Source organism: Phyllobates terribilis, unplaced genomic scaffold, assembly GCF_046119375.1.
Source record: "Phyllobates terribilis strain yellow unplaced genomic scaffold, ASM4611937v1 Scaffold_12__6_contigs__length_324123572, whole genome shotgun sequence".
Classification (NCBI taxonomy): domain Eukaryota; kingdom Metazoa; phylum Chordata; class Amphibia; order Anura; family Dendrobatidae; genus Phyllobates; species Phyllobates terribilis.
The window spans coordinates 39,051,114-39,073,085 of NW_027362772.1; the positions used below are offsets into that span (position 1 = coordinate 39,051,114).

A 21,972-nucleotide genomic window follows, 5' to 3' on the forward strand; every position below is an offset into this window, starting at 1 on the left:
TCAAACCACAAGAATTCTGTTTGGTCCCCCTAAAGTATTAAGAAGTAGTTCAGGCACCAAGAATAATGAGCTTCACATGTGTGGATTAAAGATCTCTTTTGCCAGCCTTTTCTGACTATTTAAGACCCTCCCCAAACTTGTGAACAGCACTCAGACATGGTCAACATGGGAAAGACAAAGGAGCATTCCAAGGCCATCAGAGACAAGATCGTGGAGGGTCACAAGGCTGGCAAGGGGTACAAAACCCTTTCCAAGGAGTTGGGCCTACCTGTCTCCACTGTTGGGAGCATCATCCGTAAGTGGAAGGCTTATGGAACTACTGTTAGCCTTCCACGGCCTGGACAGCCTTTGAAAGTGTCCTCCCGTGCCGAGGCCAGGCTTGTCTGAAGAGTCAAGGCTAACCCAAGGACAACAAGGAAGGAGCTCCGGGAAGATCTCATGGCAGTGGGGACATTGGTTTCAGTCAATACCATAAGTAACGTACTCCACTGCAATGGTCTCCGTTCCAGACGAGCCCGTAAGGTACCTTTACTTTCAAAGCGTCATGTCAAGGCTCGTCTACAGTTTGCTCATGATCACTTGGAGGACTCTGAGACAGACTGGTTCAAGGTTCTATGGTCTGATGAGACCAAGATCGAGATCTTTGGTGCCAACCACACACGTGACGTTTGGAGACTGGATGGCACTGCATACGACCCCAAGAATACCATCCCTACAGTCAAGCATGGTGGTGGCAGCATCATGCTGTGGGGCTGTTTCTCAGCCAAGGGGCCTGGCCATCTGGTCCGTATCCATGGGAAGATGGATAGCACGGCCTACCTGGAGATTTTGGCCAAGAACCTCCGCTCCTCCATCAAGGATCTTAAGATGGGTCGTAATTTCATCTTCCAACAAGACAACGACCCAAAGCACACAGCCAAGAAAACCAAGGCCTGGTTCAAGAGGGAAAAAGTCAAGGTGTTGGAGTGGCCTAGTCAGTCTCCTGACCTTAACCCAATTGAAAACTTGTGGAAGGAGCTCAAGAATAAAGTCCACATGAGACACCCAAAGAACCTAGATAACTTGGAGAAGATCTGCATGGAGGAGTGGGCCAAGATAACTCCACAGACCTGTGCCGGCCTGATCAGGTCTTATAAAAGACGATTATTAGCTGTAATTGCAAACAAGGGTTATTCCACAAAATATTAAACATAGGGGTTGTATAATAATTGACCCACACTTTTATGTTTAAAATTTAATAAAATTCAATAAATAAAATTCAACTGAGCAACATAACTTTTTGGTTTGTAAGATTTATGCTTCTGTTCATAAAACCTACTCTCGTTTGCAGTTTGAAGGCTCTAACTTATTTGCATCTTATCAAACCAGCTAAATCTGCAGGGGGTTGAATACTACTTGTAGGCACTGTATATGTTATAGTTTGTTGGTGGTTCAATAAAGTATCACCCCACTGTGTTACCCTCACCCTGTGTAGTCTGAGTAGCATTCTGACCACGGGAAAGGAGTACGGGCATTAAGTGGGATGAGCCCTTGTCCATGCGGTCTTTCTAAAGACAGCCAAGCCAGCGGATGAGAGCACCCACTGACCCTCGTGTCTCCACAATTATGTTTTGTCAAGTTATGAATATTTTTAATATCCTCCATTAGTTTGCTTCATTCTCTCCCAAACACTATGTATAAAGTGCTCTTTTATTTGTGTATTTTATGCTCTTTTAGAAGCTGCTTTGAACTGCTGCTCTAGCAAGAATCAGTGCTCAAATGCCACTTACATATGCTTCCCTGTATGAGCATATGAGGGAGGGGAGCAAAGAACATCACACAGGGACAGTGTTTGGAAAAGAGTTCTTTAATATGCTTTCTTGGTAGAGCAAAAGCTCAAAGCAGCTTCTAAAGGTGAATGAACTAGGCAGTTAAACCAGCACTTTCACCATGGTGTATGATATGGAAGGGAACAAAATAAGGTAATGGAATATATCAGTAAAATTCATACATTTGCAAAGGCTGATCAATAATGAAATAATTATTATAATAATTAAGTTAATAATAATTAATAATTATATTTAATTATAATTAATTAATTCAAATTAAATAATAAATAAAACTTTTTCATTTAACTACAATGAAATAAAATAAAGTTTCTCTCTATTCTTTAATGCAGTTGTATATGACGAAAAATGGTGCATGTGGGCTGTCATGTGGACGTTCCTATGTCAATATAGGAGAGATATCTTGTTTGCATATAAATCTATATATTTTTCAAGAATTCACGGTAGAAGCAGAAACAGACTCTAGGGGGCCCCAGTGCTGGGGGATGCAGGACAGTTGTTCCAATGCTATGTGTGAAAAACTCCCAATGACCTTGAGCGTTGGATACAATCTGCTCAGTAGTCACTACAGGCAAAGGTATTTTAGTTTTAGTACCAGTGAGCCCCATTGCTCAAAGGGCCCCTATGCAACTGCACAGGTTGCCCACGTGCCTGGTTTACTCCTGTAAGAAGGTGTTGCCCGATACATCGGGCAAGAGGAAAGTTAAGAAGCACACATCACAATGATGGAAGTGCAGCTCTGAAGCAAAGAAACAGCACAAACTTCTGCTAAAGAAGTGGGAAGCTGCAAAGAGGCACACTACTGCTCATATGTGTCCTCCTCACGCTATTACGGTTTATGTCCTCGTGTGGCTCCGCTTTGCATGTTAATAATGCCATCTACACTTGTTACTTTCACATTTACTTGTTGCAGTCATGTATTGTGGTTTTAGCTGCTACAAAACCACATCTATAAAAAGAAGGTGTGAAACCATAAGAATAAAAGATACAAGGTGCATAGTGTATATATGGAAGGTCGCACCGGAAGCATCAATGTCATAGAGATTCATCACAGCTGCTACATAATAACCAAACTGGGTGGTGAAGATTCTACAGAGCGGCTCCAGCTCACTTCTGTAAGGTCAGAGATTATAGCAACTGGGTAGTAATAGATATGAGATAAATACTGTAGATATATAGATAGATAGATGATAGATAGATAATAGATAGATAGATGATAGATAGATAGATAGATAGATAGATAATAGATAATAGATAGATAATAGATAGATAATAGATAGATGATAGATAGATAATAGATAATAGATAGATAATAGATGATAGATAGATAATAAATAGATAATAGATAGATAATAGATAATAGATAGATATAGATAATAGATAGATGATAGATAATAGATAGATAATAAATAGATAATAGATAGATAATAGATAATAGATAGATATAGATAATAGATAGATAGATAATAGATAGATGGATAATAGATAGATGATAGATAGATAATAGATAGATAATAGATAGATAATAGAGAATAGATAGATAATAGATAGATAATAGAGAATAGATAGATAATAGATAGATATATAGATAATAGATAGATAATAGATAGATAATAGATAGATAATAGATGATAGATAATAGATAGATAATATATAGATACCAGATAATAGATAATAGATATATAATAGATAATAGATAGATGGATAATAGATAGATAATAGATGGATAATAGATGATAGATATATAATAGATAGATGATAGATAGATAATAGATAATAGATAGATGATAGATAATAGATAGATAATAGATGGATAATAGATGATAGATATATAATAGATAGATGATAGATAGATAATAGATAATAGATAGATAATAGATGGATAATAGATGATAGATATATAATAGATAGATGATAGATAATAGATAGATAATAGATGGATAATAGATGATAGATATATAATAGATAGATGATAGATAGATAATAGATAGATAATAAATAGATAATAGATAGATAATAGAAAATAGATAGATAGATAATAGATAGATGATAGATAATAGATAGATAATAGATAGATAATATGTAGATAATAGATAGATAATAGATAGATAAGATAATAGATAGATGATAGATGATAGATAATATATAGATGATATATAGATAAAAGATAGATAGATAATAGATAGATAATAGATTATAGATAGATGATATATAGATAATAGATAGATAATAGATAGGTGATAGATGATAGATAATAGATAGATGATAGATAATACATATTAGATAATAGATAATATATAGATAATAGATGATAGATAGGTAATAGATAGATAGATAATAGATAGATAATAGATAGATAATATATAGATAATAGAGAATAGATAGATAATAGACAGATAATAGATAATAGATAGATAGATAGATAATAGATATATAGATAATAGATAGATAATAGATATATAGATAATAGATGATAGATAGATAATGGATAATAGATAGATAATAGATAGATAATAGATAGATAATATATAGATACCAGATAATAGATAATAGATAGATAATAGATATATAATAGATAGATGATAGATAGATAATAGATATATAATAGATAATAGATAGATGGATAATAGATAATAGATAGATAATAGATGATAGATATATAATAGATAAATGATAGATAATAGATAGATAATAAATAGATAATAGATAGATAATAGATAGATGATAGATAGATAATAGATAGATAATAGATAGATAATAGAGAATAGATAGAGAATAGATAGATAGATAGATGATAGATAATAGATAGATAGATAATAGATAGATAATAGATATATAGATAATAGATAATAGATGATAGATAGATAATGGATAATAGATAGATAATAGGTAATAGATAGATAATAGATAGATAATAGATAGATAATATATAGATACCAGATAATAGATAGATAATAGATATATAATAGATAGATGATAGATAGATAATAGATATATAATAGATAATAGATAGATAGATGGATAATAGATAATAGATAGATAATAGATGATAGATATATAATAGATAAATGATAGATAGATAATAGATAGATAGATAATAAATAGATAATAGATAGATAATAGATAGATAATAGATAGATAATAGATAATAAGTAGATGATATATAGATAATAGATAGATAATAGATAGATAATAGATAGATAGATATTAGATAGATGATATATAGATAATAGATATATAGATAATAGATAGATGATAGATAGATGATAGATAGATAATTTAAATTTTTCACTCTTTGTTTCATTGCAGACATTTGGTAAATTATAAAAAGTTCATTTTTTTCTCATTAAAGTACACTCTGCACCCCATCTTGACTGAAAAAACCCAGAAATGTAGAAATTTTTGCAAATTTATAAAAAAAGAAAAACTGAAATATCACATGGTCATAAGTCTTCAGACCCTTTGCCCCTCATCAGTGCAAAGAGTGAGTTCTGGTTTGGCTGGGTGAGAAGCGTCAGACCCGTATCTATAAATCTATATTTATAGTAATGTGCTAATGTGATATCTATAAGGCTATGTGCACATGTTCATCATTTGCAGGATAACATTTTACTGAAGATTTTGATCTTTTGGCTGGAAAAATGCTCCGTATATTTTGCACATTTTTGTGATGTATTTTTCCCAGCTCATTAGCTTCAAAAACGCTGCAAGAATTGACATGGTGGCGATTTGAAATTGCTTCTAATCTGCCAGGAAAAAAAAAAAGGAACGTGTGCAGGAGATTTCAGAAATATCGTCCACTTTGCTGCTCCTGTAAAACGCTGTGTATTTTCGGCACCAAATCTGTGCAGAATTAATGCAGCATGTGCACACAGCCTAAACTGTCAGCTGCAGCGTATTTGCGAGACAAAGGCTCATTTCTCTGTGGATGCAGCACGTCGTCATTTTCACACCACTTCTGCCTCCCTGCGCATTTACCACATTGAAATCTTGAAGCCTTATTTTTCTGATACAGTAGTCCGAATCCCCTGCACTGTTATAGATTCAATATATAAAGTTGTGACAGCCTGCAGTCACCACTAGAGGGAGCTTATGGCATACAGTATGTACATTGTACCCAATAATATCTCAGTATGCAGTGAACTGAGCTCCCCCTTGTGGTGACTGCAGGAAGTCAGAACATTATATTGAATACATACTATTCTAATAACTCTGATTGCCCCTGGTGGGTGCAGGGAAGGTGCTGCTTATCATATTATATTACACTAAATTATATTAAATGTTTATATTATTTTATAAATAATTATATTAAAATATATATTAAATTATAAGCAGAGCACATCACCCCATATTCAAAGGAAAACGAAATTAGAAAAGTTGAGTAAGCAGCCAATGAATGGATACAAGGTCACCAAATACATATAGAAGCTCCAACATTTATTTTATAATCAATTAATAACCCAAAGCTCATGCCATGTAAAATACAGTGTGCATTCGAAAAAAAAGTTATATAATATGAAGATATGGTAAATTTATGTAACTTTTTGTCTATTAATTCACATTTCATAAACTGTTATGTAACATTGAAACGCTAATCTTTACTATTTAAAGAGGATAGGCATAAGGCGAGAAGTGTCCAGTGTTTGCTCATATTTTATTCCAGCTGCTCCCCTGAGTATTATGTTTTTTGATTTTTTTTTTTAAATCCGCCATACGATTCCAGAGATAAGGCTTTTTTCATTTAATGCAATTTTTTATTGTCTCTACCAGGTGAGTGTGACTCACAGGATAATAAAGCAAAGCAGCCTAAAGACACGCCCCCGAGGATCCTGTGAGACACGCCCCTGAGGATCCTGTGAGACACGACCCCGAGGATCCTGTGAGACACGACTCCGAAGATCCTGTGAGAGATCCTGTGAGAGATATCCCGAGGATCCTGAGACACGCCCCGAGATTCCTGTGAGACACGCCCCGAGGATCTGTGAGACATGCCCCAGAGTATCCTGTGAGACACGCCCCAGAGTATCCTGTGAGACAGGACCCCGAGGATCCTGTGAGACATGCTCCAAGGATCCTGTGAGACACACCCTGAGGATCCTGTGAGACACGACTCCGAAGATCCTGTGAGACAAGGCCCCGAGGATCCTGTGAGACACACCCCAAGGATCCTGTGAGACATGCCCTGAGGATCTGTGAGACACGCCCCAGAGTATCCTGTGAGACAGGACCCTGAGGATCCTGTGAGACATGCGGCAAGGATCCTGTGAGACACGCCCTGAGGATCATGTGAGACACGACTCCAAAGATCCTGTGAGACAAGGCCCCTGAGGATCCTATGATACATGACTCCGAAGATCGTGTGAGACAAGGCCCCCGAGGATCCTGTGAGACAAGGCCCCCGAGGTCCTGTGAGACACGCCCCAAGGATCCTGTGAGACACGCCCCGAGGATCCTGAGAGACACTACTCCGAAGATCCTGTGAGACACGCCCCGAGGATCCTGTGAGACACACCCCTGAGTATCCTGTGAGACATGACCCCGAGGATCCTGTGAGACACGCCCCCCTGGTAAAGACCATAAATAATTTGCAATAAATAGAATTTTCAAGAATCTTCATCTTGAAACAATTTTTGGTATAATGTGTCTGCTTGCTGTATTTGTGCTATGTTATCTGTTGCATTGTATTCAATATTTACTAATATATGTCTGTCCTTCCATCATTGTAAATTCTATCTGACGGAAGGTGTTATACAGTGTCAGGCATAGAGTCTTTGATCAGCTATCCACCCCCCTAATTTATCCACAAGCAGCTCCCACAATCCCTCTCACCTGATGCTATAGTCCTTCCTATTTATCTAGATGCATCATAAGGGGTGCACACAGTGTGGGATGCATGCACGTGTCCTCTTCAGCAAAGTGTCCTATTCGACAAGTGTCTGACAGTCATTTCAATGGCAGTCATTCAGAGCATGAGTCAGGTATCCCACACTTTGTACTCTCTTCTATGTACATCATTCCTGCGTCCATATTCCTGTTTGCTTTTTTCATCCACATTCACCGCCCCATCCCCTCTCCATCACCACTCATCCACATCTGCCCCTCTCTCCGGCGCTCTCCCATATACAGCTCCGATGCTCTTTTTATTTTTCTGAAAAATCTCACTCTATCATATCCAAAGATATTGCACAAGAAACCATGTCACAAATCCAAAAACTATCTGGTCTTTCTCTTTTTACTGCTACTACTCACTTCAGGGGATATCTCTGCTAACCCCGGTCCACCCTTGGCCAACCTCAACCCCTCCCCCATCTCACATCAAAACCCTGCTAACCTTATTAACATCAGCTGAACTCCTTCATCTCCCTCCTTCAGTTGTGCACTGTGGAATCCACGGTCTGTATGCAACAAGCTTTCTATCCTGCACAGTTACTTTCTGACCAACTCTCTCAATCTGCTAGCCCTCACTGAAACCTGGATCCAGGATTCTGACATTATCTCCCCTGCTACTATTTCCCATGGCGGCATGCATTTTTCCCATTCCCCGAGTCCTGTGAACAGACTTGGTGGTGGAGTTGGCTTACTCCTGTCCCCACAATGAACCTTCCAGGTCATCCTCCCAGTTCCATCACTCTCCTTCCCTTCTTTTGAGGTCCACACCATCAGGCTCTTCTATCTCCTCTCCCTCAGATTTGAGATTCTATACCATCCCCCAGGCTCACACACCCAGTTCCTATACCATTTTTCTGCCTGGCTGCTGCACTTCCTGTCTTCAGATTTACCAACCCTTATCCTGGGAGACTTCAACATCCCCATAAAGAGCCCCACCTCCTCATCCGCAGTCCAGCTTCTATCTCTGACCACTTCTCTTGGCCTCTCACAGCTTTCAACCTCTGAGACACACAAAGACGGAAACACCCTTGATCTGGTCTTTGTCTGGCATTGTTCAATCCCCTACCTAGATAACTCCCTCTTCCCCTCTCTGATCATAACATTCTCTCCTTCACGCTCACAAATCCTCACCCGCCCCAGCACACTCCTACCTATCACACATTCAGAAATCTACAAGCCATTAACCCTTATACACTTACAGACTTCCTTAACTTATCACTGTCCCCAATCTCTTTTTCTTGTCCTGATCTGGCTGTAAATCACTACAATGACACTCTCAGAAGCACCCTGGACCAAGTAGCACCCCTCACCCTCAGAACCTCTAAACACAGAGTAAAACAGCCCTGGCTCACATCGCAAACCTGACTTCTCCAGCGATGCTCTAGAAGTGCCAAACGCCTATGGAGGAAAACTTGCACACTAGAAAACTTTATCCACTATAAATTTATGTTAAAAACCTATAACTCTGCCTTTCACCTTGCCAAACAGTCCTACTTCACCACCCTGATCTCACTATCCAAAAACCAAAAAAAAATCTTCAACACCTTTCACTCCCTCCTCAGTCCTAAAGCGCAGACCCCCATCATGGACATTTGTGCTTGGCCTCCTACTTCACAGAGAAAATAGACACCATCCGTCAGGAAATCAGCTCCCAGCCACCAAGTGCCGTGACTCCCATCCCTCCCCACATCTCCTCTGGATCACTCTCCACATTTGACCCAGTCACAGAAGAAGAAGTCTCAAGGCTCCTCTCTTCTTCTCATCCCACTACATGAACCACTGACCCCAATCCCTCACATCTACTCCAGTCTCTCTCTTCATTTGTCACTGCTCACCTAACTAAAATCTTCAACCTCTCCCTCTCTTCTAGCATCTTCCCCTCCTCCTTCAAACACTCCATCATTTCTCCATTATTAAAAAAGTCCTCTCGTGACCCTTCCTGCACAAACAACTACAGACCAGTCTCCAATCTCCCCTTCATCTCTAAACTCTTGGAGCGCCTGGTCTACTCCCGCCTTACCCGTTACATCTCCATTCACTCTCTTCTAGACCCATCACAGTCTGGCTTCCGTCCCCTACATTCTACAGAAACTGCACTCATCAAAGTAACCAATGACCTTCTGACAGGAAAACGTAATGGTGACTTCTCTCTGCTCATTCTTCTTGAACTCTCTGCAGCTTTCGACACCATTGACCACCACCTCCTACTCTCTATGCTCCACTCAATCAGCATAAAGGACACTGCTCTCTCCTAGTTCTATTCCTACCTATCTGACCGCTCTTTCAGTGTATCGTTTGCTGGCTCCACTTCTTCCCCCCTTCCTCTCACTATTGGGGTTCCTCAGGGTTAAGTTCTTGGCGCTTTTTTCCTCTCTCTCTACACAGCCCCAATTGGACAGACCATCAGCAAATTTGGCTTTCAGTACCATCTTTATGATGATGACACACAACTACTCACATGCTTAAATCTGACATCTCCCTCTCTATGTGTGGCACCACAATAATGCCGAGCCAGCAAACGCGCTGTCTGGGTATTGTGTGACACCAATCTTTCCTTCACCTCGCATATACAATCTCTTGCCCGTTCTTGTCGCTTGTACCTGAAGAACATCTCTAGAATCCGCCCCTTTCTCACCTTGGAAACAACAAAAACCCTCACTGTTGCCTTGATCTACTCTCGCCTTGACTACTGTAACTCTATTAATTGGCCTCCCCCTCACTTGACTTTCCCCTCTCCAGTCCATCCTTAATGCTGCAGCTCGGGTCATCTATCTGGCTAATCGTTAATCAGACGCTTCCGCTCTATGCCAATCATTGCACGGGATGCCCATGAATTACAGGATCCAATTTCATGTTCTCACCCACAAAGCTCTTCACAGTGCGGCACCCCCCTACATCTCTTCCCTCATTTCTGTTTATCGGCCTACCTGTTCTCTATGCTCCGCAAGCGACTTTTGACTAACATCCACACTAATCTGTACCTCCCACTTGCGGCTCCAAGACTTCTCCCGAGCTGTACCTATTTTTTGGAATGCTCTACCCCAAGAAATTAGGATGAACCACTAGTTACACAGTTTTAGGCGCTCCCTAAAAAAACACCTGTTTAGGGCGGCTTATCACGGTCCCTAATCGAAGTCCTTTTTATATTTTTATAGCCCATTCATTATTTCTCCAAACATAAGTCTCCACCAAACTCCACTGCACCCAAAAGAACTATAGATGCTGGCTGGTGACGAGCTCATGCAGCCTTTATCTATACCTTATCCCCTCAAGATGGCTGGACCATCATTGTAAATAAGCCCCTGTACTTTGTGTGACCCCCACCTCATTGTAGATTGTAAGCTCTTACGATCAGGGTCGTCATTATTTTTGCTTTAATTATTCTATTATCTTTAGCTATGTTACTTATGACTGTTGTATATGAACCTCTGAATTGTGAAGCGCTGCAGAATATGTTGGCGCTATATAAATAAAGATTATTATTATTATTATAAAGACCCATATCTCTGAAACCATCTGGAGAATTTAAAATTAATTAAAACCCAAATGTTTAGAGGAGGAGAAGGAATAAAATAATAGAAAAAAACTAACTGCCCACTGTTGACCTGTCTCTTTAAAGAGGTGTATAATTTGTGATTGGTGGGAGTCTGCCTTTTAGGACCCCAACAATCAGCCCAAATAAGAGGAATCAGAACTTGATGGAGCACTGCATTTCCGGCTGAGAATTGGGCAGAAGTGCAGTAAAAGACACAGTGGGACGAACACTCGTTGGAGCTTTGTTGTCACTTTGTTTAGCTTTTTAGGTAGGATCCTAGGGGGCGGGCATATGGAAAGGGGTTATCAAATGGGAATGATGCTTTTAGTGACATCACTGTGCCAGCAGGATGACATCATCAATTCTCAGTTAGTGGCCAATAGATCTGGCAGTTTGCACCTGATCTAGCTTAAAGAGGTTTAGGGGGAGTTTAAAACACTTTTGGCCTATTTTGAGAACCCTCAATTTCCCTATCAACAGAATGATTCAGAGCTTGCATGGCTCTATTTATGCTTGGATTACCGATAAAGGATCCACGGAGATCCAGTGTCCCATCATTCGGCATATTGATAAGAGGTCTGGAGGTCAAACCTCTATGGATTACATCTTAATGGCCTATCTTACGCTTAGAGGAGATGTATTTGGTCCATCAAGTGGACACTGTATTTACATAACAACCTATTACTAGAACTCATGCTAAGAGTAGAACTAAATCCACACAGATACATATCCATTGGGTGTTAGGTCATCACCCAATGGAGCATCCATGTCCATGTGGGTCTGTACCCCACTCCCGGTATGAGTTTTGACATCCACCAGGATCGCCACTTGGTTTAGGTGTTGGACATCAGATCTAATCGATATTTATCTGCATCGGTTTGTACTCCACTCCTGGTATAAACCTTTTACCAGAATCTAGAGGAAGCTACTTATCGCGTGGTAAGACTGTGATAACTATACTTTGACCACTAGTACAGACAAATATCACAAATTTGTAGAGACGAGTCTTTACTGTCAATATCTGACCACAATAAGCTTTCACTTCACTTCTGCAAACTATGTGCTCAAGTGATACAATGGAAAGCGATGTGATCACTATGAGAACTTATCAGACATATCTATTTCATATTTTAGGACGGTCGAGTAATAAAAAAGACAGAAGTCAAGAATATACAAAGGTTCCTTGCACAGAGGAGACAAAAGGTAGCCAGAGTAGGAGGCCATGAAGGATCTCATTGATAGATGCAATTTAACACAGCACTTTTGTGTAGTAAAGAAATTTTCAAACACCCTGTTGGGGAATAAATCAATGGCCATTGCACTGATTTCTATAATAAACATGTAATCCTTTATGTTTTTGTGGAGGCGTAGCAGGTAAATTGAGCTCCTCCAGTCAAATTTCAGAAGAAATTACTCCTAAAAGCTGAAGGTTACTGTAATAAAAAAAAAAACACCCTGTGAAGAACTTAATCATCAGGCAATTGGCCAAAGTGGACATTGCCTTCAAGGTCAACATTGTCTTCCTTTTTGAGGGAGTAATGAGAACATGTTCAAATCATCTCTTTTAGCTGTTAGATCTTCTGCTTTCTTTAGGTGTCCTTACTTGCAAAAGTACTGCAGAATTTAGTACAAAAAAACAAACATGTATTTGCTTGAGTCAAGGGAATGGAGAAACTCAGCAGAAGTCAAGTTGGCCATGCCCTACCCAATCTGGTTTGACTGACATCTCTGAAAATATCTCATGTCAAGTCATCTTGTGACAAGCTTGTGGCTTAGTATTCCAATCCAGCCTGACTGTGCATCTACTGGAACTAGAAGACAACTGCGCATGCGTGGACTTGAAGAAGTACACTCTCTTCTGAGGAATTTCCAAGATTGGGCAGGTTTGGGTCATGGTTAGCTTGACTCTTCATTTGAAAGCCTTCACTTAAGGTGCATGACAGTATGAAATGTTTTTACCAAATCCAATGCCTCCTTTAGAAAGCCGAAGAGTTAATGTAACAGCTAGTGATTGTGGTGGTTAATGAAAATTTTCTTTCAGGTTTCCTTAGAATTTAAAATTCATAATGTTTTTCTTTTTTTTTCTTTAGGATTTTGTTGACAATGATGGGAAATCTCTCTAGTAACAACACAGTCAACGCGGAGAACTTCAGAGCATTTACAACCTCAAAGATCATCTGTCTACCATTTCTTCTGATCACGTTCCTCTTTGGATTGATAATCAATACTCTCTATCTCTGGATCTTGTGGTTTAGGATGAGAAGAAACCTCAACATCATCTGGTTTTCCCACCTCATCCTCTGCAATCTAATCTTCATTCTCGTCATACCTTTTCTGGCCGTTATGTTTTTGTACAATCCTCACTGGGTTTTGGGTGAATTCATGTGTAAATTTTTAAATTTCCTTCTGTCCCTCAGTATGTACGGATCTGTATTCTTCCTCACTGTCATCAGCGTTGACCGATACTGGTTAGTTTTTCACCCTCATTTTTACAGGAAACACATGCACGCTCACAAATCTTCACTTATCTGCCTTTTACTTTGGGGTTTAGCTTTTTTATGTGGTTCTCCATATCTTGCCTTTCGAAGGGTCCATCAGGAAAAGAACATAACAATTTGTTGCAATGACTACACCCTCACTGGTAAACAAGACGTAGTGTACGAAACCAAGGTCAAAAGGGTCATGTTATACCTCCGTCTATTGGGAGGCTTTTTCATCCCTTTAGTTATTATCACTATCTGCTACCTTAAAATTGCCTTCAAGATTAAAAATGAAAACTTTACGAAATCCAAGAAACCTTATAAAATAATAACTGTTGCTATAATATCTTTCTTTATCTCTTGGACACCCTATCACTTGTGGTATGGAATGAGCATCGAAAAGGGATTCTTCAACGAGACAACCCTACAAGCTCTAAAGGTCTTTGCCATCATATCAGCTTGTTTTAACGCCTGCTTCACTCCAATCCTATATCTTTTCATTGTGGAAAAGTTTAAAAATATCTTCAAGAAGTCAATACTGTCAATATTCCGGGCGGTGTTAAATGATGCTTTTCTCAAGAGTACAGACAGATCAGAGCCATGCTCTACGTCGGTTAGAAAGTGCGAGTTTCATGAAAATACCCTCTAAGGCAATTCTTAGTTGAAAGAGTCCATCAGGTACAGAGAATCTTTACCTAACAGTTTCCATTAATGATATGGGGGATATTTATAAAAGTATTCGAATAAAGCCAATTAGAGCACAGATTTCGTAAAATGAAAGCTGCCCAATGATTCGGCAACAAAATCAGTTTTTCTTTCAGACTGCTTTCATAATCCCATCTCTATATATTTAAGCAGTGGATTTGGATATCTGTATCAGATAAATAGAGCTCAGACCGCTATCAGGATAATTAGAATATAATTTTTGACCTAAACATAACATAAAGTTAAAAAGTGACCATGCATTTTAAGACATAGATAAACATTGTATAATATGCATATGGGATAGTCTATATTAGTAAATTGGCTTATTATGTATTAAAGGTTCAAGGGGTTCACCAAATTCGACAGTCCCAGTCTTTTCTACCGCCCAATCTTTATCACTGGGGAAACTTGTCCAGTTTAAGGAATCGGGCAACCATGTTATACATAGTCATGGTGAATGCACAAAAGTGGGATATACAGGGGTTCTGTGCTCTGGCTCTCAGAGGGGATGGTATCATTTGTGAAGTTTATTTGCCTTAATAATGTCAAATAAATGGGGTTGTCTACAAGGGTAGATAAAGACAGATGTTGTCTTTTGTCATATTTACCAACTATAGAAAATGGGTATTAGAAAAATTTTGGAGACTTGAAGGAAAGTGGCCGAGTGAGTAGACAGTTAAATAGCATACTTATTGCCAGACATGAATTACTGCAGAACACTGCTGCCAGGAGAGATAACCAGTACAGTAACTGCAACAAGTACTAAGAGACAGTATGCTGTGATGCATTGTCAGGCAAAATGTATTTTTGTCCTAGTTTTAAAAATGTTAAAAGGACAGCCAGAGATGTCTTAAATCTCCACCCCCTGCTCATTTGGAAGAGACCTACATAGAACTCACTCTTGCTTTTCCCCAAACCAGGAATTTTTATAACCGCCATAAAACCTCAGCCCAAAGAACAAGCATTCTGGTCTAAACTGGAAATCCCCTCCAAAATCTTATTGTCTAACTGTGCAAACTTTTAATGTCGATTTTAATAATGCCCATGACTGTCACAAACACAGGGACCACATTTTTGGAATGTTCACCTTTTTCCGATTATGACGGTATATCTTACATAACTGGGAAACCACCGGAAACCCAGGAAATGGGTTCTGAGCTTCTGAACGTCATATAAATATCATATTTGATATCCATCTTCATGAATATTGGTGACGGCAAACATGATGTATCCATCTTGGATGTGGGACCCCCCATACCTAGATATGAAATCTGAAGGATTTTTATGTCTTGTGCAGCTAGGTGGGTTCACAAAACAGAGCCCCCGTGTGAGGTAAACAACATGGGTGTCTCCTAGTGTTTTGGCCCCTTACTAAAAACCAGAACGGCCATTTTAGCTCATTCTACCCAGGGACGTCAGACGCATGCACTCCTCGCTGCGTGGAGGAATCATACCTAATTTCTGGGGAGCCGTCCCCCCACAGAATCTGAGACCATCACCTCGTGGCACAGGTTTTGCTATTATTTACCCCTTTTATTTTAATAACTGTTTTATGCATATATGTAAATTTCTCTTTTATAATATCTTGTATATCTTTTGTAAACACTGCCCACTTTCGGGAGTAAATCATTATTATTTACCAGCTTCGTTCTTCTTGTCCTATGTCGAGCAAACACATTCCTCTCCCGCTAATTCATGTTACCTAATGGGTACCCGATCCACCTGTTAAGCGATCGGTGGTGGCAGTATACCAGTATTTATGTGATATTGTGGTTTGAGGGTGGCTGGACGGAGGTATATATACGTTCCTGGAAGGAACTGGTGGTATATATACAGTACAGACCAAAAGTTTGGACGCACCTTCTCATTTAAAGATTTTTCTGTATTTTCATGACTTTGAAAATTGTACATTCACACTGAAGGCATCAAAACTATGAATTAACTCATGTGGAATTATATACTTAGCAAAAAAGTGTGAAACAACTGAAAATATGTCTTATATTCTAGGTTCTTCAAAGTAGCCACCTTTTGCTTTGATGACTGCTTTGCACACTCTTGGCATTCTCTTGATGAGCTTCAAGAGGTAGTCACCGGAAATGGTTTTCACTTCACAGGTGTGCCCTGTCAGGTTTAATAAGTGGGATTTCTTGCCTTATAAATGGGGTTGAGACCATCAGTTGTGTTGTGCAGAAGTCTGGTGGATACACAGCTGATAGTCCTACTGAATAGACTGTTAGAATTTGTGTTATGGCAAGAAAATAGCAGCTAAGTAAAGAAAAACGAGTGGCTATCATTACTTTAAGAAAGAAGTTTCCCCAAGTGCAGTTGCAAAAACCATCAAGCGCTACAAAGAAACTGGCTCACATGAGGACCGCCCCAGGAAAGGAAGACCAAGAGTCACCTCTGCTTCTGAGGATAAGTTTATCTGAGTCACCAGCCTCAGAAATCGCAGGTTAACAGCAGCTCAGATTAGAGACCAGGTCAATGCCACACACAGTTCTAGCAGCAGACACATCTCTTCAACAACTGTTAAGATGAGACTTTGTGCAGCAGGCCTTCTTGGTAAAATAGCTGCTAGGAAACCACTGCTAGGGACAGGCAACAAGCAGAAGAGACTTGTTTGGGCTAAAGAACACAAGGAATGGACATTAGACCAGTGGAAATCTGTGCTTTGGTCTGATGGGTCCAAATTTGAGATCTTTGGTTCCAACCACCGTGTCTTTGTGCGACGTAGAAAAGGTGAACGGATGGACTCTACATGCCTGGTTCCCACCATGAAGCATGGAGGAGGAGGTGTGATGGTGTGGGGGTGCTTTGTTGGTGACACTGTTGGGATTTATTCAAAATTGAAAGCACACTGAAACAGCATGGCTACCACAGCATCTTGCAGCGGCATGCTATTCCATCCGGTTTGCGTTTAGTTGGACATCATTTATTTTTCAACAGGACAATGACCCCAAACACACCTCCAGGATGTGTAAGGGCTATTTGACCAAGAAGGGGAGTGATGGGGTGCTATGCCAGATGACCTGGCCTCCACAGTCACCAGACCTGAACCCAATTGAGATGGTTTGGGGTGAGCTGGACCGTAGAGTGAAGGCAAAAGGGCCAACAAGTGCTAAGCATCTCTGGGAACTCCTTTAAGATTGTTGGAAGACCATTTCCGGTGACTACCTCTTGAAGCTCATCAAGAGAATGCCAAGAGTGTGCAAAGCAGTCATCAAAGCAAGAGGTGGCTACTTTGAAGAACCTAGAGTATAAGACATATTTTCAGTTGTTTCACACTTTTTTGTTAAGTATATAATTCCACATGAGTTAATTCATAGTTTTGATGCCTTCAGTGTAAATGTACAATTTTCATAGTCAAGAAAATACAGAAAAATCTTTAAATTAGAAGGTGTGTCCAAACTTTTGGTCTGTACTGTACGTCCTGTCACATCACGTGCCACAATAGTCGACATAAATTAGAGCAGCTGCGCCCGTGCTTATCCTCGGTCAATACCGTGTTTGACCAGCAGCATAAGCGGGCGCCAGAGGGCTGCAAGGTCTGACCAAGTGTTTTTTGTGACATGCATCGAGAGTGACACAGAGACTGTACCTGCTTGGAGGAGGAGCTGCTGAAGAAATTGCCAGCAGGTTATGTAAAGTGTCAGTAAATTCTTGCAAGTGTCAGCCCAAAGTTGGTTATACCTATTATCTACTTTAGGAATGGGATCCTTTATTCTGCCAAGGACCATTTGGATATTTATACCATCCTAGTATGGCTGTGATTTAGGTGGTATGGATGATGTTGTGACTCATTACTGCTTCTCCAGATTTGCATCGATCTGGAGCGCAGGTGACTCTTTGTGATGATAAGTTTTGTAAAGAACTCGCAGTAGTAAGTCATACTGATTACAGATGTATATTACACTGTAAGTTTCCTCACAGTTGGAAATTCATCACTGCTCAAGTTATATTTATAGAACTCAAGCAGTGAGGAATCTGCAGTATACATCACATAGGAGACACAGAGAGAGTTGTATACATCACATAGGAGGCACTGAGAATGTTGTGTATACATCACATAGGAGATACTGGGACTGCTGTATATACATCATATAGGAGATGCTGGGACTGCTGTATATACATCACATAGGAGACACTGAGACTGCTGTATACATCACATTGGAGACAATGGGACTGCTGTATACACATCACATAGGAGACACCAAGACTGTTGTATATGCATCACATAGGAGACCCTGGGGCTGGAGTATATATATTACATAGGATACACTGGAGCTGGAGTATACACATCACAGGAGACACTGGGGCTGTGGCATAGACATCATAGGAGACATGGAGCTGTTGGATAGATATCACTAGAGTGACTTGGGGCTGCTGTATATACATCACAGGAGACATTGGGCTTTGGTATTTACATCACAGGAGTCAGACATGGGACTGCGGCATAGACATATCAGAGGACACAGGGACTGCCGGTGGTGTCTAGTTCTGTGGAACGGGAGCACGTTGCATGATAACGCCACCCATAAAGTATGTCATGACACTGGCACTGACCAGAATGTAGAGAATGTGAGAATGTAATCTTCCATTGCCCGAGCCACAACATTCAGTAGTGAACGCTGCATGTGCGTGCTCTGAGAGTAAAAAGAAATATAACAGCCAGGGGCTGTCAGAATGCAGCTGCGAGCTCGAACACTGCGGTCCCCGGGAATTTGCCCTGGGGCCAGAGGAAACATCATCATGGACCATAAATGGCCCGTGGGCCTGAGGTTCCCCACCCTGATCTACCTCCATTCAAGACTACGTCATTGCCTTATGTAAGACTCTAACCATCAAGCTCATTCCATCCCCATGAACAAAATTGTTAGGCTATGTGCCCACGTTGCATTTATGAAGCAGAAAATTTCTGCTGCATAAATGCAAGTCCTCTCCCGGAAAAACGCATGCGGAATTCCGCACGCGTTTATCGCGCATTTTTCGCGCGTTTATCACGCGTTTTCCACATGCGGAATTGCCTTGCGTTTTTTATGCATTGGACTAAGGCAATTCCGCTTGCGGAAACGCAAAATTAAATGACATGCTGCGGATTTTTGAACGCGGCATAAACGCTGCGGAAAAATCCGCAGCATGTGCATAGAAGTTGCGGAATCCCATTGGGGACCATGGGGTGCGGATTACCATGCGTTTTTCAAGCGTTTACGCTGCGGAAATTCCGCAGCATATACGCTTGAAAAATGCTACGTGGGCACACAGCCTTAAACTCTTTCCTGTGTAAGTCTCCATCACTGCACCACTGCATCATGCATATCCTATGAAATACTTAAAGGGACAAACAAACATCAGCTATCCACCTCTTCCAATCCCAAATAAATACAAACCACCAACTAGACCCCCAAAATAAGTATATAGATCCCAGACCAGATTGTCGTAATTCATACAGACCAAGCCACTTCTAAGGATCCCAGACCACAACTCACCCCATCTACCACAGATCAGATCCCATCTTTAAAGCCCCTAGACCAGTCTCTCTCCTTTCTACAGACCTTCTACAAAACACTCCTTGATCCCATAGACATCCCACCCCAACCCATAAATTGCCAGAAACACAATTTTTATGCAATTTAGTGGACTGAATTAGCCTTATATTTGTAGAGAACCTCCATAGATGCAAAAAAAAGAACCAACCAATTGCAGATTTTACTGGATTTCTTTGTTCTGTAACCTGGAATCATGTTGATGAGCTGCATCGGAAGTTCTGGGCACTTGGTTGAACAGTAACTACGTGGAATAAATGGAGGAAATGCAAACGTGAAGGCTGATTAACTGCTGCTCTACATAAATATTAATGTCCACTGGGGACCGACTCGCTGTTCTATTTACCATAACAGGTGAACAATTTCCCAGAAGAAAAAATGATATTCACTCTTTGTCAGAATGATGGTGCCTGAGTAAATGTGATCTCTTTATCACGAATCCCAATGTAGAGGTAAGAGCTGCTTATGAAAAACAGAAAATATATTCTTATTTCCTCTAGAAAAGAACCCTCCTGACTAACAAAGCCCTATTGATCATCAGAAGAGCCCTTTTAACAGCACCACCCTGTAAATGTGGCCATACGTGGTACTGCAGATCAGACTCATACAGAGTCTGACTCTTTTGTTGAATGATGGGGATCTTTAGGGTCCAAAAATAAATAACCCATCAATCTGGAGTGGACTGGTGATTCTCTAACCCACCATAAAAGTATGGGTGATGTCATGATGCTAGCACGGTGATGTCACAAGTGTTTTTTCCAGTAAGCGTCCTCCATTAGAGGGAAAGTCAGTTTATCTTTTGTGGACCTAAAGCAACATGAGTAGAGATGAGTGAACCCGAACTTAAAAGTTTGGGGTTCGCAACAGACAGTTAGTGTCCGGTGCTAATCTCCGAAGACGGAGTTCCATTTTAATGTTCGGAGTTCCGGGGAAGTCAAGAGAGAGAGAGATTTTCCAGATCAAAAGTTCGGGTTCTGTTCCAAGTTTGGGTACAGTTCTGGTACCTGAACCGAACTTTGGAATGAAGTTTGGTTCGGGTACCAGAACCAGTACTAGTACCACAGGTCCACTCATTCCTAAACACGATCTCTACTGAATCCACAACTATCAGCTTTTCCAAAAACTATGATCAGTCTGGGGTTCAAGTCTTATCGAGCCCCTTCATTCTGGAAATATCTGTCAGTCTCAGATTATAAATCCTCCCGATTGTGAGCCTGATTTGCTATATCTGACTATATGCCCCTCGTTATGGTATTCAGTGGTGTGAAAAATGATTTCTCCCTTTCAGATATCCCCTATTACTGTCCATCCTGCAGTAACCCTCGTTCCACCCACCAGCTTTACCCTCACCTACTGTATCCTCACCCATCCCTTGTAGACTGTGAGCCCTCGCGGGCAGGGTCCTCTCTCCTCCTGTACCAGTTGGTGATTTGTATGGTTTAAGATTATTGTACGTGTTTTTTATTATGTATATCACATGAAAAGCATCATGGAATAAATGGTGCTATAATAATAAATAATAAAAATAAATTCTGATATTAAAATAAAATGTACAATGTAAAAAATATCTGCCCCCTTAATCTTATTAAATATGCATCTCAACAAATGTAATGTAGTTTTAAACTTCCAATTACTTCGCTGTATCTTAAATGTCATTAATCATAGATATTGAAAAACAAATAAACTCATATATTTTATAGGAATGATATATGGCTTTCTGTATTGTGCATTTTCTATGATTTCCTTCGTAAGAAGTCATGAACCAGTGAGTGGACTGCAGAATTATTCACTCATCACCGTGATGCATCTCGCGAACTGAACCATTGCCATTCCCATGAAAATGGAAAGGAAGGATAATATCATTAATCCCTTAAATCCTTGAGTAAACTTTGAGCTAAATATATAAATATATTTAAAGTGAAGGCTTATATCCTCCCAGGGTGGAAACAGTAATTTGAAAATTATTCATGGACCTCCACCACCATATAGTCTCC

The 21,972-nt window shown here is 40.0% G+C and overlaps 2 protein-coding genes across 3 annotated transcripts in view; one reads left to right on the plus strand and one right to left on the minus strand.

Moving 5' to 3' along the window:
• Nucleotides 1-15,839, plus strand: part of LOC141172007 (probable G-protein coupled receptor 33) — a 38,987-nt gene extending 23,148 nt beyond the window's left edge. Inside the window, exons 1-3 of one of the 2 annotated variants that reach the window (XM_073655771.1) lie at nt 2,857-2,946; nt 6,597-7,393; nt 13,341-15,839. In XM_073655771.1, the coding sequence (XP_073511872.1) occupies nt 13,354-14,379 (1,026 nt within the window). In that variant the 5' untranslated portion in view covers nt 2,857-2,946; nt 6,597-7,393; nt 13,341-13,353 and the 3' untranslated portion in view covers nt 14,380-15,839. Of the gene's footprint in view, nt 1-2,856; nt 2,947-6,596; nt 7,394-13,340 lie in introns of those variants that run through there. The other variant, XM_073655772.1, reaches the window with a different exon arrangement.
• Nucleotides 1-21,972, minus strand: part of LOC141172009 (chemerin-like receptor 1) — a 203,295-nt gene that overhangs the window by 17,739 nt on the left and 163,584 nt on the right. The gene's annotated exons all lie outside the window — the stretch shown is intronic.